The 19,253-nt window shown below is 37.1% G+C and overlaps 1 protein-coding gene across 1 annotated transcript; it reads right to left on the bottom strand.

Annotated features, from left to right (window-relative positions):
* Positions 1 to 2,094: 2,094 nt before the first annotated feature.
* derl2 (derlin 2) lies at positions 2,095 to 18,345 on the bottom strand. Its single transcript, XM_057819281.1, has 7 exons — positions 18,097 to 18,345; positions 14,820 to 14,885; positions 14,479 to 14,552; positions 9,124 to 9,217; positions 7,394 to 7,589; positions 7,220 to 7,310; positions 2,095 to 2,533 (listed from the first exon to the last, which is right to left on the bottom strand). Exons 1-7 carry the CDS (start codon positions 18,187 to 18,189, stop codon positions 2,425 to 2,427), a joined length of 723 nt encoding a protein of 240 aa, XP_057675264.1. The 5' UTR covers positions 18,190 to 18,345; the 3' UTR covers positions 2,095 to 2,424.
* Between the last annotated feature and the right edge of the window lie 908 nt (positions 18,346 to 19,253).

Consider the following 19,253-nt stretch of genomic DNA (forward strand, 5'->3'; position numbering starts at 1 on the left):
AGCTGTGCTGAAAAAAAAGATAGCATTATTTAAAAAAATCAGACGTTGTAAGCAGTCACAATGTTATTCATTAGTTAAGTATTCTTCTTAACGAATACTTGTACTTGAGTGAATTTTTGGATGACTATTTTTATTTGTACTTGAGTACCATTACTTAGACTAATGCTACTCTGAGTATTTTTTTTAGCTACTCTACCCACCTCTAATATCAATGACACTAAAACATTATCATTGCCGGCCTCTCCTAATTCAAATGGATTGGACGTCTGTCACTGTCAACGACAGCCAATAAGTCAATATACAGTTTATTTGTGGGGAAAGTAGCTGTACAGAAAGAGCTATAAGGTAAAATGTGGCCAATACCTTGGAAGTACAATAACAGTAATCTGTACCAGTGACGCAGGACGTGGAGTGCTGCAGCACCCTCTGGTGTTGGAGAGGAGGAAAAGTGTTTTTTTTTTTTTTCCTTTGGAGGAGGGGTGGGGGTAAAATAAATAAGTAAAACACATTGAAACAATAGTGTATTTAAGTTATATGTAAATGTTTATTTTTTATTTATTTATTTTTTTAAAAACATGGTCACCACCAGAAACCTTGCTTGATACCGGGTAACGGATAATGAGCTATTTGTAAAAAGGGGGCATTAAACCGAGGCTTACTGGACGTTTTACTTTTCAAATGTGTTCGTGTGCCATAGCGCAGTCTAGCTGAGGGGAAATACAATATAATACACAGGCTCCATTACAAAAATTCGAACACACATTGTAGGTGAAATAGAACGCAGTCTTCGTAGTAGCCAGTAGTAGTACCTTAACTATCCAGCATGCGTGTGTATTGCCACTGTGCACACCTTGTATGCAGGGTTCGACAAGCCGACTTTTAAAGACTTTTTTATAACCATATCGAATAAAATTTAAGACCCATTTCTTGAAAGGTGGAAAAGCGCTATATAAGTGTAACACCATAACATTGATAATGGCAAAAAAGACGTACAAAACATTTGAGGGAAAATTGGCATGAAGCACTACTAGAAGTAGTAGCAGTAGTAAAGTCACATCAATAGATTTTTAAGACCTTCCGTGAGATTTAAAGGAGCATTTTGGACAATTTAAGGCCTTAAATTGAAATTATTGGATTTAAGACTTCTTTTAAAGACATTTTAAGAGACATCGGATACCCTGTGTATGGAGAAAATGCGCAAGTATGACAAATTTGGACCAAAACGGCTGTTTTCGGATGGGGAAAAACTAATCTCAACACCCCTAGCTGTGAGTGACTTCCAGCATCCCTGGTCTGTACCTTTATATTTCACCCCACTGTCCTTATCAAAGCAACTAGAAAAGTGTAAAACTGCACATCAATATAGTTGAAACCTTTTCCATGGATTAACAATCGGCTTGTTTTTTCTTTGTGTGATATCGGCGGCATAATTGGACATCAAATTTCCTGTACAACTTGAGTTTTATTACTTAATACAAATGTATGTCATAACTTTCCAGCGAAATCCTTCCACTTCCAAAATGATAACCTTTCAGGAAATTAAAAATAAGACCATAACCAACAGAATGTGCTCATGTAATTGTTTTTTTTGTTTTTTTTTTAACATTTATTATATTACTTTCCCATAGCAACACAACATCTCACAGTTCTGAGGTCAAAAGTTCTTTTGTGCTGTTCATCTCTCGAATACGTATACCTTTCAAAAGAGGATCCAAATAGAGGTATTGTTATAACATAGAAATAATCTACTAACACAATTTCAGACCTGTTTACTTTTGTCTTCTTTCTTTCTTAAGTCGTATGCATGTTGTTTGCTTAGTCAGGGCATCAACTATAAATTTCACTTTCGCCAATAAATATCAAATTTGGCAGGCTGAGCATTGGTTTGTAGTGTTTTTTGAATCAGACAATTTGTTAAGTCCATCACATTCCATTCAATTTGATAGCCAAAGAGTTAAACTGATATTATAGTTAGCAGATTTTGCAGTGTTAAACTTGGGAGTAATACATTTAAGAGCAAACAATCCCACTGACATGATTGACAGTATAGTGCAAATGAAAGAACTGCAAGTAAAACAAGGGACAACAGTCAACTCAAAGCTGTAAATTTACTGTTGAACAAACATTTCAGCTTTTTGACACCACATTTTGACCTTTGCAGTCAAAATAATCAAACATGTTCTTCAATGTCCACAAACAAAAAGAAGAAAACAGAAGAAGACATGTATGGCAAATTGTTATGAGAATTTCAATATAATTTGAAAAACTAGACAAAAACCACATACGGATTTGTCAAGATATTTTCAACTTTTATTTGCAATCTCCACCCACGATATAAGAAAAAATCTAATCAATACACCTCATCGTTCTGGTGGAACATTTTTGGAGGATACTTAACAACTCCAGTTGAGTGAAAGAGCAAAATTAACCTCCAAGGTTTGGTGGCCCCTCCCCCCAAGCAAATCCTCCAGGGCGCTCCTCGGGCAACGGGTTGTAATTGGCATCTTCATCAGGAGTGTCGAACAGCATCTTTCTGGTGATATGGTTAAAGGGGTGGTTATAATTACGTCCAAACATAAACTTCACTATCAGTTGACGGGAAATGGGGCAAGGGCCGCTCGGTAGGGGGCCTATTTTCAAAAACGTAAAATTCAAATATTTTTAAAACCAAAGCCGTTAGCAACCTAAAACCTAAACAGGCACCTCCCTTTGGCATATATGACTCTTCATGAGCAGCGGCATCAAAAAATTCGTTCCCAAATAAAATCCCGATTAATTATTTTTTATATACCTTTGAAGCTTTGAATCAATTGGCTGTAAAGCCTCATTGCTTCAAGAAGCTTCATTTGGCCATCGCTGCTCCCTTGGGGGAGACAGTCAACCTCTGCTGCCACCTGCTGACAACACTGTTGTCGTCCAACATGCCTCCTAGCACGCATTACAACAATCAATAACAATCAAAATTTATGTTCTGTGCTAATTATTTCTTCACTTACTCTTCCAGTTGTTTCATTAATTGCTAGCCTTGGTATTTGAAAACACTATTTGACAGTGGCGCCATAAAATTTTGTGTCATCCGATAAATGATCTAACTTTTGAATCGACATAAATGGAGTGTTAGTGACATAATTTGCCTGATGGTACTTAATGACATCTGTCATAAGTAGAGGCGTGCGAAATTTCCAATTCTTAGATTATTCGCGATTTGGCCGAGGAAGATTCGAGAACGATTCACAAACATCCAAATTCCGATTATTGAATTATACCAGGTAAAACGGAAGTAAAACACAGTCAGCGCGGTCTTTGGGACGCAATGAGGAACGGACCGAGAGTAAATATCATGTTCAACTCATGCCGCTAGATAAAAAATACAATCATACCTGACTTCGGCTGATAGCCGCTACAAACAACGCCCAGTTGCTAGTTGCTACAAACGTACAGCTACAGTAGATATCATATATATGTAGAACTAGATGCAAAATGACAGACGACGGCGGTGTTAGAACATGCATTATTGAACCGAGATGCGAAATGACAGACTTTCCGGCGTTAGTAAACAGCCGCCATCTTAAAGCAGTACTAGAGCAGTGACTTCTCTAGAAGACTCTGTTGTAGTGAACCTAATTAACTTTTTATCTAAAATACTCCTAAATGGGCAGAATCTTGTCTGGAATCTATCTTTAAATGATGAAATAGTTTTAAAACTTTGACAAAAGTAGACAGAAGGGAAATTATGGAATAACGGGAGCAATTTTAACAACTGTAACAGTTGATTCACAACATTAAATTAATTGAATGTAGTTTAAAGCTGCTGATACAGAATGGGGACTGGAGTATTTTATTTACTGTTATTTTTGTACATTTGTTTACTGTTATATGCTAACTTGATACTGAAATAGTAGTTTGGTTTAGCCTGAGAGGATTTTTTGAACAATTTTGGAACTAATATACAAAACATAAAAAAATAAATAAAAAATAAAAAAAGGAGGTGGGTGCATCAATAATCGTTTTATAATCGAATCGGAGCCTCTGAATCGTAATCGTAATTGAATCGTTAGGTCCCCAAAGATTCCCAGCTCTAGTCATAAGCATTCATTAATGCCCATTATAGTGTCATTTCACAATTATGACGGTCTTATAGCAGTCCTATTATGCCGCTATCAAATAAAGTGTTACCTACTAACCCAAATAAATCAACAAATAAGTCGCGCTGGACTATAAGCCGCAGGATTTAAAATGAGGTAAAAAAGTACTAGCTTATAGTCCGAAAATTACAGTAAGTATAATTAAACTTAAATGGCCATAAAATTCTCAGATTTTACGCTAGATGCACAAAAATCACCAAATGCAGAGACAATCATAAATAGCAATATATAACATATCATAAAAGTTTTTGCCCGAAATAGCGACTTAACTTTTTTTTATTTAGTGCAATTTTGACATCGATTTTCAACAACCAATAAAGCACTCAATTTTCACATCAGAAACTTAATACTGTACTTGAGGAAAACATTCAGAATCATCTTAATTTTACTCAACAAAAGCAAATGTTGCAGTTGTGTTAGGTTGAATTCCGATGTCACTATTGCCTCAGCATGTCTTGCCGGCTATCTGGCCCTCGCCATTTTTAGATTGAAATGTTACATAAAATAAAACATGGATTGCATGGACGCAGAAATGTCTAAATTACTAGTTATTTCCCAAAAAACGGGCAGTTGGCTGAAAATTACCTGATTATTTGAACGTAAAATTATGGTAATATGTACGTATGGATACAAAATCCAACATGGCGGCCATCACAAAGCAAAGAGCCTTTTAAATTGAAAATTCTTGTAAATAAATGCGTAAATCCCAGAATTTCTGTAGACATGAACATAGACTTCACCATCAGTTGACAAGACAGCTCCCACAAACATTGCGCCACACCTTCCCGTTGGGGACCGACCCAGGCAGAGCATGTGGCTTTCGATGTGATAAACTCAAACACGCTGCGTTCAAACGCCGGATTTAGCTTGAAAAAGGACTAAAGTTTTAGTGCATACAAGCAGGCAGGAGTGTCTCAAGAGTGATTTGGTCGAGGATTCAAGGTCATTATTATATTAAATAGCACCATGCATGCACTTTGAAATGTTGTGAAAACAATGAAATGAATAGAAAAAATGAGCCTTAACTTTAGCTTGAAATATTTACATAAAATGAATGATAACTGCACGGTTTTTTGCTTTCAACCAAGAATCTAGACAGTTCATATCTATATAAATTGCGGGATGTACGCATTTATTTACAAGAATTTTCAACTTAAAAAGCTCTTTGTTTTGTGATGGCCGCCATGTTGTATCCATACACAGTGGCTTAAGTTTACATTCAAATGATCAGGTAATTTTCAGCCAACTGCCCGTTTTTTGGAGCAAAAATGTAGTAATTTAGACATTTCTGCTTCCATACAAAAAATTCACCTTTGTTGATTCATTTTATGTAACATTTCAATCTAAAAACGACAAGGGCCAGATAGCCTTCAAGACGTGCCTCGGTTCTGAAGCAAGAGTAACAACGGAATTCAACCTAAATAAGTTGTGATTATACATAACAAAAGCAAAATTGGCATTTTTCTGAGTAAAATTAAGACGATTCTGTATGCTTTCCTCAAGTATTACGTTTCTGATGTGAAAATGTAATGATTTATTAGCTGTTGACAATGTTCTAAATTGCACTAAGAAAAAAGTCGCTATTTCAGGCAAACATTTATATGTTAAATATTGCTATTGATCCTGAAAATATAGACATTTGGTGATTTTTGTGCATTTAGCGTAAAATCTAAGAATTTTATAGCCATTCTAAGTTTTGTTATACTTGCATAAAAAAATAATCGGGATTTTATTAGGGACCGACTTTGAATCTTTTTATGTCGCTGCTCATGGAGATTTATATATGTCTAAAGGAGGTGCCTTTTTTGGTTTAAGGTCGAATATTTTGAATTTTTTGAAAATAGGCCCCCTACGGATCGGCCCTGAGCTCTGTGTCCCATCGACCGACAGTGAAGTCTATGGATATAAACGTAAAACAGTCTAGATCAGACATGTCCAAAGTCCGCCCCAGGGGCCAAATGCGGCCCGTGTTGAAATTTTATCCGGCCCCCAGCCTCTGTCATAAAATCAATAACGTCTGGTCCGCACACAGACTTGATAAATTGGTCAGCAGTACTGCTACCGGCATATGAAGTAGCTTACACACGAAATGCTGCTCCTCATTTACCCACTAAAAGCCAGCAGCACTCTGAGCACATCACCCCATGTGACCCTTCCAATTTTCTAAAGTGGCAACAATCAACAACAACAAAAAAGTTGACTGCGATGGCCGACGCTACAAGGATAGGTGGAAATTGGACTATTTCTTCACTAAAACACTCAACAACTGTGTCTGCCTCATTTGCAAAAAAGGCAGTCGCTGTTTTTAAAGAGTTCAATGTGAGGCGATATTACCAAACAAGGCACGCTGGCATGTACGACAAGATTACAGGGAAGATACGCAACGAGAAATTGAAGCAACTTGAAGCTAGTGTAACTTCACAACAGCAGTATTTTGCAAGAGCCCGAGAGTCAAAAGAGAACGCCACAAAGGCTAGTTGTGAGATTGTTGGAATTATTAATTTTAAAAAAACAATAAAGCAAATGTAACACCTAGAATGACTTGCTAAAATTTGCTTAAATATATTGTTCTGCGTAAAGGACGTCAGCCAAGGTCGGCCCCCCACATTTTTACCACACTAAATCTGGCCCCCTTTGCAAAAAGTTTGGACACCCCTGGTCTAGATTCTTGGTTAAAAAAAAAAAAAAAAAAAAAAGGGCAGTTATCATTCATTTTACGCAAATCATTCAAGCTAAAGTTACGCTAATTTTTTTTTCATTCCATTCATTTTTTTCCACAACGTTCCAAAGTGCATGCATGGTGCTATTTTATATGATAATACCTTGAATTCTTGACTCCTGCCTGCTTGTACGCACAAAAACTTTGGTCCCATTTCCACCTAAATCAGGCGTTAGAACGCACCGCGTTTGAGTTGTCTCGTCAACTGATAGTGAAGTCTGTGGTGAAAATATAACATTATATCACATTTTAAAGTCAACTGTTGAAGCATTTCATAGCATGAATTTTTTTTTAATTACCAAAAATAGTCACGTGCCCTATAAAGGGATAAATGACTCAATGTATAAGAACTCACATGATCGATGGGGTCTTCAGCCATCTTCCACCACCTGGCTGGTTGGGGAAGACGTCTTCCAAGAAGAAGTACACGTGACCAACAGCAATCCCTTAAAAATAGGTAAAAGACGTTCCAACAATATCAATAGGTAGCGTCCACCACCCGGTGATTGCAGACGATTGTAATAAATACCTAAAAGATCTATAATGATGGAATTGCCCAGTAGAAGTGAAAATCCCATCAGCACCCAAGGCAGGAAGGGTGCTTGGAAATTCAAAAGGCCGAAGAAATTCATCCGAACATTTGGATTCCTTCGACTCCAGACATACACCAACATTATTGTGAACGCTTGGCCCAGGAACACCAAACTCACAAAAGTCCCAAATATCTTAAATCATGTTAAAGAACCAAATTAAATACGTGGACAGATTTTTCACTGGGTAACAATTGCTTTGTTTTCGTGTCTGTGAATATATAGATTATGTAACTTGCCCAAAAATTTGCTTTATAACTGAAAATCCAAATGGCATGCAACATTTCTGCTATTTTCAATGGACACTTCAATTTGATTTAAATTTAAAGCAACACTTGGTAACTTTTCAGTTTTGCTCAACTTTAGCGACACGGGTGGACAAAAGCGGTAGTGTTTCGCCTTATGGAAGACTGCATTTTCCATGAGGACAAGTGCTCCCCCTGCATAGTGTCCTAAAATCATTATGGGTGTCTGCAAATGGATTGAAGAACATTTCTGTTCCCAGCAGCTGTGTGAAGGATGAAAAGTAAAAAGGTAATGAACCCACTGTTAGCTAAAGAATAGCATATGACGGTTAGCGACCGTGTGGCTAAACCCCACCCCCACTCCCACGAGTTCGCGGTTGGGGGGGGGGGCGCCAATGTTTATTCCGTATATCTTAGTAGCCTCCCTTTGTTTTTCCTCCTCAGACAAAACTTTTTATATCTTTTGTTTCTCTGCAATCTTTGCAGAATTCGCGCAAAACCGAATTTCCCACATTCCTACATAAAATCACCATCAAATGTGATCTGATCTTTGTCAAAATCACACAGATGAAAAAAAAAAAGTGTCTGATTTAACTAAAACCACCCAAACATGTATTATTTTAATGAGGATAGTATGCAAACAATGACAGAAGGAAAATAAGTAAGTGAACCATCACATTTAAAATTTTTCAATCAAAAAATAAACTAGTAGCCCGCCATTGTTGATGTCAATAATTACACAATGCTCATGGGTGCTTAAGCCCATATAATCAGTCGCAGCCAAGCGCCAGCAGAGGGCGACAAAACTCCAAAAAAACACAAGTAACAAGTTGACATTGCACTGTGCTGTCATTTTAATCTGTTTGAGCGGGGCATGTGCGTTAATTGCGTCAAATATTTTAACGTGATCAATTTAAAAATTAATTACCACCCGTTAACGTGATCATTTTGACAGCCCTAATGAAAACCTATAAATGTTTGAGTGGTTTTAGTTAAAGCAGACACTGTTTTTTCATCTGTGCAAATTTGACACAGACCAGATCACATTTGATGGTGATTTTAAGCAGAAATGGGAGAAATTCCAGTTTCAGATACTTTTTCATTCCACTGCAATTAGTGCTGGTGAAAGCAATACAGCCCCCTCAATATATAAAAGAGGCATCACAAATGTTATGAAAATATTTTATAAAGTTTGAAAAGTTACCTTGTGTTGCTTTAATTCAAATCGAAGATTGTTCATTTTAGAAATATGGTATTATTTGGTTATTGTGTTTTGAAAGTCATCAACTGTTAAAGCCCCAAAATGTTTAACCAACAAACAATACACAGTAAAAAAATAAATAAAAAAGTGCCATTTGTTACCAAACTGAACCGGCCTCATTTTAAAGTTTCCCCTAGGAACAATGTATCAATGCAAAGGATACTGTCATCAGAAATCCACCGAACAGGAACATGAAAACAAAGTCACCTGTTCGCCCCCTGAAAGAGCCTTCCTCCAACATACGGCAATATCTGTATCTGAAGACAAATTGTTAAGGAACAAGCATTTCATAAAGCACTAAACTATGCAATAGTGGTGATCCGTGCGAGATGCCATACAGCGGATCTACATCTAGAACGGAGGCGTCTAGGAATCAGCAGTCTGTTATGTCGTCTTAATTTCTCCCGCTTTTGGTCCTTAAAAGCAGTAACGAAGGTGGGTAGTAACTAGGGGTGTAACTAGGGCTGCAGCTATCGAATATTTTAGTAATCGAGTACTCGACTGAAAATTCTATCGATTAATCGAGTAATCGGATAAAACAAATACATTTTTAGGTGAAGAGCAATTATAAATATACATGAGAAAACAAGACATTTCATCTAATCTTGAACCATTTTCAGTCAATCAATGTCTTTATTTTTGATGTATATTGTTGAAAACAGCCAACAATTGCATCTCAGATGTAACTAGAATTTAAAAAAAGACTAATTCATTACTTTCACTCAAAAAACCTTTAGACCTTATTAAAAATATATATATTAAAAATGCCTTTACGCTTGATAACACACATCACTTAAAAGTTAGGATTTTTTCCCACGTGTTTCAATTGAATTTCTATTTGTGTCAAGCCATTTTAAAGTTGTAGTTAAGTTTTAAGTTAGTCTAAACTGTAAGTCCTGATAGGATTTTGAGTTTTTGCAGTGTTCAAAATAAATTTATGATACAGGCTGTATTGGAGCACATTAGGGACTAGTGCTACTTGGTGTTTTATCCAGCAATGACTACTGAGCTAAAATTGATAGTTAGCATTATTGAGTTTTTATTTTACATCCTCATCACTCCACAACGCTGTTATGTTAAAGCCTGTATGTAAGACACGTTAGCCACGCATCGAAAGTGGTTATAATTAATAGAAACCTAGTCCTCCGCAGGGCTAACGTTACGTGAGCTAGTGGCGACAGTAACGTTAATCTTATTTATTAGCGCTTTAGCGCTCTTTATTAGCGCTTAGCGCTCTACTGCTTTAAGATGGCGGCTGTTTACTAACGCTGCCCAGACGCAGCCGAGTCTGTCAATGCGCATCTAGTTCAACATACATGTGATCTCTATGAGACTCATCAGACGCTACCTGCTACCAACCATCGTGCGGGCTAGTATTTAGCAACGTCGGCGTCGTTTGTAGGGGCTGTCGGCTGCAGTAAGTTGTTTTTTTTTTTTGCTTCTTCCTCTACGCACGTGACATCAGCGCGTCCCGCATTAAAAGTAGTTCGAGCAAAACGTGATGATTAGAGCTGTCAAAATAAACGATTACTCGAGGTGAATAAAATTACTCGGATCAGTTTTTAAACTCGAGTTGCTCGAGTATTCGTTTCAGCTCTAGGTGTAACGGTACACAAAAATCTCGGTTCCGTACGTACCTCGGTTTTGAGGTCACGGTTCGGTTCATTTTCATACATACAGTGGGGAGAACAAGTATTTGATACACTGCCAATGGGAAAACCCATTGGCAGTGTATCAAATACTTGTTCTCCCCACTGTACATATAAATGTGCTAGTAGTTTATTACACACCTTTGTGCTTTCAACAATAGGAACATTAGCCTATACAAAGCTAGAATTCTGCTCAAAAAGTAGCGGGTATTTAAAGATAATCCGACAACAATTTGCCTTTCAGACCCAGCTTTCTTTCTGAAAGAAAAAAGAAGCCCTGTGCTAAAGAGAAAAAAAATCCCAATGACAAAGATTTTAACATGTACAGTGCCCTCCATAATTATTGGATTTATAATAGTTCTGTGTTTTTTAGCTTCTATTAATTTTTTTTCTTCTAAATAATATGGGACCTTACTGGAAAAAAAGAGAAAAATCCAACCTTCAATACAAGTGCACCAAAACTGCACCTAATCTTCTCCTATAATGTTTCACAAGATGGGAAAAGACAGAGGGATCTTCAGCCATTCCTCTTTGCAGAATCTCTCTAAATCATCCAGAGACCTGGGTCCTCTCCTCTTCAGCTCACCCCACAGGTTTTCAATGGGGTTGAGGTCTGGGGACTGAGATGGCCATGGGAGGAGCTTGATTTTGTGTCTGGTGAACCATTTCTGTGTAGATTTGGCCATATATTTAGGGTCATTGTCTTGCTGAAAGACCCAGTGACGACCCATCTTCAGCTTTCGGGCAGAGGGCAACAGATTTTGATTTAAAATGTCCTGGTATTTCAAAGCATTCATGATGCCATGCACCCGAACAAGGTTTCCAGGGCCTTTGGAAGCGAAACAGCCCCACAGCATCACTGACCCACCCCCATAATTCACAGTGGGTATGAGGTGTTTTTCATCATGCGCATCTTTCGTGGCACGCCAGACCCACTTAGAGTGTTTGTTACCAAAAAGCTCAATCTTGGTCTCATCTGACCAAAGCACACAGTCCCAGTTGAAGCCCCAATACCGCTTGGCGAACGCCAGACGTTTGCGTTTATGATTATGAGTGAGGAAAGGTTTTCTCCTTGCATGCCTCCCAAACAGCTTGTTGACGTGTAGACAGCACCTCATACCCACTGTGAAGTATGGGGGTGGCTCAGTGATGCTGTGGGGCTGTTTCGCTTCCAAAGGCCCTGGGAACCTTGTTAGGGTGCATGGCATCATGAATGCTTTGAAATGCCAGGACATTTTAAATCAAAATCTGTTGCCCTCTGCCCGAAAGCTGAAGATGGGTCGTCACTGGGTCTTTCAGCAAGACAATGACCCTAAACATATGGCCAAATCTACACAGAAATGGTTCACCAGACACAAAATCAAGCTTGTGAAACATTATAGGAGAAGATTAGGTGCTGTTTTGCTGGCAAAAGGGGGTTGTACAAAGTATTAACACCAGGGGTGCTCATAATTGTGACACACATTATTTGATGTCAAATAATTATTTATGTGAGATTTTTCCCCACTGAATAAATGCACTTGTATTGAAGGTTGGATTTTTCCTATTTTTTTCTGTTAAGGTCCCATATTATTTGAATTTTAAAAAAATATTAGAAGCTAAAAAACACATCTTAGCCAGGGGTGCCAATAATTATGGAGGGCACTGTATTTTATTTAAATGGGCTATTATTTATTTTATTATGTGTTTATATTTTACAAATGTGATGTAGTATTCATTTATGCTGTATATCTTTATTTCCTATGTGAATATTAGTTCCTACTTGTTTTGTTGTGTAGGAGGGTTTTGTATTGAACACAGGGCCGTGTTGGTTATTATTATAGCAGAGAAGACAGCAGTAAATCAACAAAGACAAGTCAACTGTGCCCCGATCTACCACTCAGGAGATCTGATGGACTCAAAAAGTGGGTTACGATTGCATATTAGTTTGAAAATCGACCGGATCCACCGTATTTTTACACGAGTGACTTCCGGTCTGCCCGATCCTAGCTACCGGTAGTAGTATTGACTAGGGGTGCAGCTATTGATTATTTTAGTAGTCGATTAATCGATAAACCATTAGTTCGAATAATCGAATAAGGAACATTAAAAATTAAATTACCTGAGCTGAGCCTCAAACGGTATAACAAATAAATAACCTTTGTACAACAAAAGAACAATTGGCTAACTTGCATCGCAAAATATCGCTAGTTTAAACTTTTTTACAATGCTCTTAACAAATGGTTCAGACACATATTCCCACAAAAATAGGCTGAATATACCTATAAACTAAATTACGAATGCATTAAAAAACATTAGTTCAAACAAAATTTAGCTTAACAGGGAGCACCTGGATTCAGCCATGTGAATTGAGGCAGACTAGAAGGCAGTATATCCACCCAAATCAATAAAACTAAATGCAAACACTTTCCAAATAGACCATTACGACATCACTTTAATTAAACGAATACTCGAAGCAGCAAAATTTAATTCGAATATTTTTACTAATCGAATACTCGAGTTAATCGATTAATTGTTGAAGCTGTAGTATTGACGCAGGTGGGTCACGTCTCGCATCAAATAATAAACTCTGCCGTTCTTTTCGCGTGCGTCGTGTTGAGCCGCTTCTGGGAGGCGTCTAGCACGCCGCCGCACTGAGACTGGTGAGCATTGGCTGATTGACTTTCACGGCCGTGTTTCATTGCGTTATCGTGGCGGGATCGTCGACGCGCCGTTGACTTTTCGAGTGTGTTACCGGGGTTATACTATCCGACCGTGTTGGTCCTCATTATAGTAGAGAAGACGGAGTAAATATAATCAACACAAAGAAACTGTAACCCGATCGACTCACAGCCTTGAAAAGTAAGGGTTACATTACCTCAGAAACTCGTTCGGTACGCCTCCGTTCCGAACCGAGCACCACGTACCGAAACGGTTCAATACAAATACATGTACCGCTACACTCTTAGTAGTAACGCATTAGATTTACTCCGTTACGTTTACTTGAGTACCTTTTGGAGAAAAATGTATTTCTAAGAGTAGTCTTACCTCTCCATACTTTTTAATTTTATTTCCATTTGTAAAGAAGAAACGCTACCTTTACCTTATTAACTTGGCCTACAATAGTCGTTAAATTTTTCCACTTTATTCCACACATTAGATTTTATTTAGTTTTTTTTCCCCCCAGAGATGCCCACAATGGCTCTAGCAGTTTCACCAATCAGACTTTGCAACAATAATCAATTGACTCCATTATACCAATTAATACAGTCACATGACTATGTATGTCCCGATCCGATCACATGATCGGAAATCGGGTCGATCGCGCCATTTTTCAGAAGATTGGATTCGGGTGAAAAGAATTAGGTTTTAATTTTTTTTTAAAATAAGCACTGATCCCTCGCTTCTTCGCACCCTCAGTCCATCGCGGATTTTTTTATCAATTTAAAAAAAAACAAAAAAACAGATGAGCTGTCCCGAGCCGATCGCGTAGTCTCACTAACTCCCCACTTTTTGTTGGTCAGGCAGGACGATGGAGTTGCTCATTAAAGTTAACGATGATTGACAGACGTTTGGGTTTGATCTTGCCTTCAAAGCGCCGCATGCGTCAATCATCATTTAACTTGTTAAACAGTTACTGTGGCAACTCATTGTGTAAGTGAGACGCTTGAGCGGATTTGAGTGGACTCACTCAGTGAAGCATTTAATAAAGCCAAGCCTTTTTGTACTACTTTGTTCTTGTTTGAAAAAAAATCGGTGGGACAGTAACATGTTTAAAACTTATCAGACACAATTACATTTTGTGATTCGTTATAAAATGGTATAAGTGACTGTTTGGCAATGATGGATGAATGTTTTACGTAGTTTGCAGTGATACTAGAGAAGGATACAAAAATATCATATTGAAGAGAAAATTGAAGCCAACAGGACCAAAAAATAGGAAGTTTGTTATAAGTCGCCATACCTATATAAAAAAACAGAGACAGATGAGACACCACAAACAACACAGCGTATACTTTTCAAACCAATTCCATACCATTTCTTATGTCTATTTAGATTACTGAACATGTCAAACATGTTTAATAATTAGTTTCTATGAACTGGATTAAATAGAAATTACACAATGAAGTTCTTCCACAGTCGGCACAAACATTTTTATGCAAAATGTGGCATAACAATAGAATGCAACAGGTAATTAATTGTGATTGTGTTCATCATTTTGGTTACTCACTTGATAATTCCTTACGATCAAATCTGGATTGAAGTATAGCTGAAAAGGTGTGATGATCTCTAGTTGCTTGAAATAAAAAACAAACATGTCATCAGTGAAATTTAAACTTGAACGTTAACACTTGAATTAAAATAAATGACAGGTCACATCTAGACTTTTATTCATTCTCACTTACAAAACTGTTCACTCGCCAAGCTTGCTGTAAGTTAAATATTACAGATTGGCTTTCATATATTTCCTTTGTTAAAATCAGTCAAGATACAGTGTTCCAAATAAAAAGGTTGTTATATTGTTGTGCTTCTATTATTACTGAGAGATTAGAGGGGAAAAGGAGGAAAAACAGATTTTTTTTTAAAAGGAAAAACAGACTTAGGGAACAGGTACACATTAAAATAATTGATGACGGTTCTACTAATTGGTTAATCATTTCGTAACTTTTCCTAAGAATTGTCAAAACCTTTTTAAATACATATTAAATATTCTATTATTTCTGTAGTCCTTGATAACAGCAGACTGATGACATTACTTGCAATCATGTAATGTGTTTATGTAAAGCACTTTGGTACGACTGCATCCTTTGTGAGAGCTGTAAAAGTAAAGTTGAGGACAGATGTGAGGTATATACAGGGGTGAAAGTGGCTAGAATTTCTTGCCGGAAATCCCCGACGTGAAGGTCGCCACAGAGCCCGAAATTTTATTTATTCTTTCATTTATTTATTTATTTATTTTTTTTCGGTGTCAAACCTCTTAAACTACTGAAATGCAAAGAAAACTGTTTTAGCACCGTTATTTCTATACACCTACAAAAACTGATTTCATTCAAAATTATATATTTTTTAATGATTTGCAAAATAAAAGTTAACAAAAACAGCAATAACCCCAACCTCCATCCCCTAATTTTTATTTTCCCTCATTCCCTCACATACTAAATGCCAAATTTCAATTTTAACTACTTAAGAACATAGGATGTATATTTAAATTGAAGTTAATGTAAACATTTACTTTTTTTTATTTTTATTAAAGACATAAGTAACATACATTCAGAAAATAAGTACAAATGACTTATATTATGCAGAGTGAAATGGAATATATTTTGAAGATCACGCAAACATTGACTTTTTTAAATCATAAGGAAATGAATAAGTAGCCTAACATAAATGAACAAATATAAGTAGGGCTGTCAAACGATTAAAATTTTAATCGAGTTAATTACAGCTTAAAAATGAATTAATCGTAATTAATCGCAATTCAAACCATTTATAAAATATGCCATATTTTTCTGTAAATTATTATTGGAATGGAAAGATAAGACACAAGATGAATATATACATTCAACATACGGTACATAAGTACTGTATTTGTTTATTACAACAATAAATCAACAAGATGGCATTAACATTATTCACATTCTCTTAAAGCGATCCATGGATAGAAAGACTTGTACTTCTTAAAAGATAAATGTTAGTACAAGTTATAGAAATGTTATATTAAAACCCCTCTTAATGTTTTCGTTTTAATAACATTTGTAAAATTTTCAATCAAAAAATAAACTAGTTGCCCGCCATTGTTGATGTTAATAATTACACAATGCTCATGGGTGCTAAAGCCCATAAAATCAGTCGCACCCAAGCGCCAGCAGAAGGCGACAAAACTCCAACAAACACAAGTAACAAGTGGACATTGCACTTTGCTGTCATTTTAATCTGTTTGAGCGGGGCATGTGCGTTAATTTCATCAAAAATTTAACGTGATTAATTTAAAAAATTAATTACCGCCCGTTAACGAGATAATTTTGACAGCCCTAATGAAAACCTATAAATGTTTGGATGGTTTTAGTTAAAGCAGACAGTAGTAGCCCGCCATTGTTGATGTCAAAAATTACACAATGGTTCATGGCTCATGGGTGCTGAAGCCTATAAAATCAGTCGCAAAACTCGACAAAACTCCAAAAAACACAATTAACAAGTGGACATTTCACTCTGCTGTCATTTTAATCTATTTGAGCGGGGCATGTGCATTAATTGTGTCAAATATTTTAACGTGATTAATTTTTAAAAATTAATTACCGCCCGTTAACGCGATAATTTTAACAGCCCTAAATATAAGTCCAAAGTGCACATTGACAGCTAAGATGTTCTGAACCTCCTCATCAGAGCAAGTAAAACTAAATATGATAAATAAGCCTCCTCAACTCTTTCGTTGCTCTTAAAGATTTGATCCATTTTATGTTGCATTGTCCTTTTATTGTCGCATCAATTAAACAAGCTTTTTTTTTTTTTTGCTGTTCCAGAAAACATGCACATTTGAACCAATCAGAGCTAACTATCTCTGCTGGTCACATGTCAGCATGTCAGCTAATTGAATGTATAAATGGGTCCAGGTGTTTTGCTTTGCTGCGTGCATTCGCACAATGACGTGACTCATCATCGTCAGACTCAGATAACTGCACCAGCTGGGGAAACTTCCCTGCCGTCCGTGGAATAAAATAAATAATAAATATTGGTGGAAATGGATTACGCTACACAAGTACTTTATTATGCTTGTCGTTAACACTTGTGTATGTATATCTGATGTTGGTAGATTGTTTTCTTCTTGGAGATGAAATGCATGTGTGGCAGCTTAGCATTTTTTTTTTTTTTTTTTTTTTTTACATAGTGTTTTGACAGTTGCCGTCATATTTTCAGAGTCAAAGCACTGTGTACCAGAACAGCATTCCGGCCCCGAATCTTATACCGGAACTGCGTTCTGGCCCTGAATCTTATACCGGAACTGCGTTCCTGACCGTTCTGGCTCACTTTCACCCCTGGGTATATGAGAGACAAATGAAACCTGTTGCAAATAATACAAGTGTTTGTCAGGACTCGCAGCCAACGTAATCATAGTAGTTGTTACAAAATAATACTAGTAATAACCTCCTTAGTGATAGTGTTTTAAGTGACAATCCCACAAATCACATTGTCCTTTTTAGCACTGTGTGTGAATGTATAATCATATATCTAATACTTCTCAGTAAAGTAAGAAAGCAAACACTGAAATGATATGTATCAATGAATAATAAGATCGATTACATTTGGATCCATGTTTTGAGGGTGTGTATGTTTCGCTTCAACGGGTTGATGACGTTTATCACTCATCGACACGTAAGCCTACACTGTGAATGACGCCGGTTGTGGAGGAAACTGGAAATCGTTACTTTACATTACATCTGCTGTAGAAAGAAAGAAACTGAAAGCAATGGCTCCTCTACCAACATAAACATGATAACTATTTATCTTACCACTGCTGCAGTTGTAAGGACACATGCGGTTGTGTATGCCCTCGTCACAAGCGGAATCTGTAAATATTCCTGTTGAAACGTCTGGTAAGCCATTTTAAGCAGATTCTGCGCATCCGGCAGTTTGGTGTCACGCAATTTTACACTGCATAGGTGCCTCTAAACATGTGGGACTCCAACGAGTCTTGTTTTCTGTTTTTTTTTTTCCACCTCGTCTTCTTCTCTTTCTCCTTTTTCTTCTTCTTCTACAGCAGATTGGATGCATCGCCGCGTATTACTGCCACCCACAGGTGAATGATATTACATCACGATGAGCAAATGTTTAAACACTTCTCTTGTACTCATGCGTTATTAAAATATGGAACTATATACTTTAGTACTTTTGGGGTGGCCAAGAAAAAGAGACACATTGCATTGATGCACAAGTACACAATTGCCAATGAGTGCTATCTACGTCCATGCCATTGACGGCTATGAATGTCAATTCCATTGATGCCAATGTACTTGAACTCCATTGACGCGTATTTAAGTCAATGCCATGGACGTCCAAATTTCACATTCATTTCTTATGACATTTACTTTTGATAATGCCCTCGAGGACCATGTATTTCAATTCTCTTGATGCCAATGTACTTGGATTCCATCGACACATATGTGAGTCGATGCCATTGACGGTCATGGACGTCCAAATTTCCCATTCATTTCCAATGGTATACTATTTACATCACATTGATGCCATTGACGGCCATGTATGTCAATTGTATTGATATGTACTGGAATCTACTTTGATTCCATTGGCGCATATGTAAGTCAATGGCATTGACAGATATTGACGTCCAAATTTTCCATTCATTACCAATGAATTTTACTTTTTATTGACGCCCAAGTACACAGATGCCATTGACGGCCATGAATGTCAATTCGATTGACGCCAATCTACTTGGACTCCATTGACGCAGATGTAAGTCGATGCCATTGACAACCATGGACGTCCAAATTTCCCATTCATTTTCAATGGCATTTACATTTTCTATTGATGCCAATGTACTTGGGATTCTTTTGAAGCATATGTAAGTCAATGACATTGACGGCTATGGACGTCCAAATTTCACATTTATTTCCAATGGCAAAAAAACCTGTGTCCCCAAATATTCTACCCG

This window comes from Corythoichthys intestinalis, chromosome 17 (assembly GCF_030265065.1).
Source record: "Corythoichthys intestinalis isolate RoL2023-P3 chromosome 17, ASM3026506v1, whole genome shotgun sequence".
NCBI lineage: Eukaryota > Metazoa > Chordata > Actinopteri > Syngnathiformes > Syngnathidae > Corythoichthys > Corythoichthys intestinalis.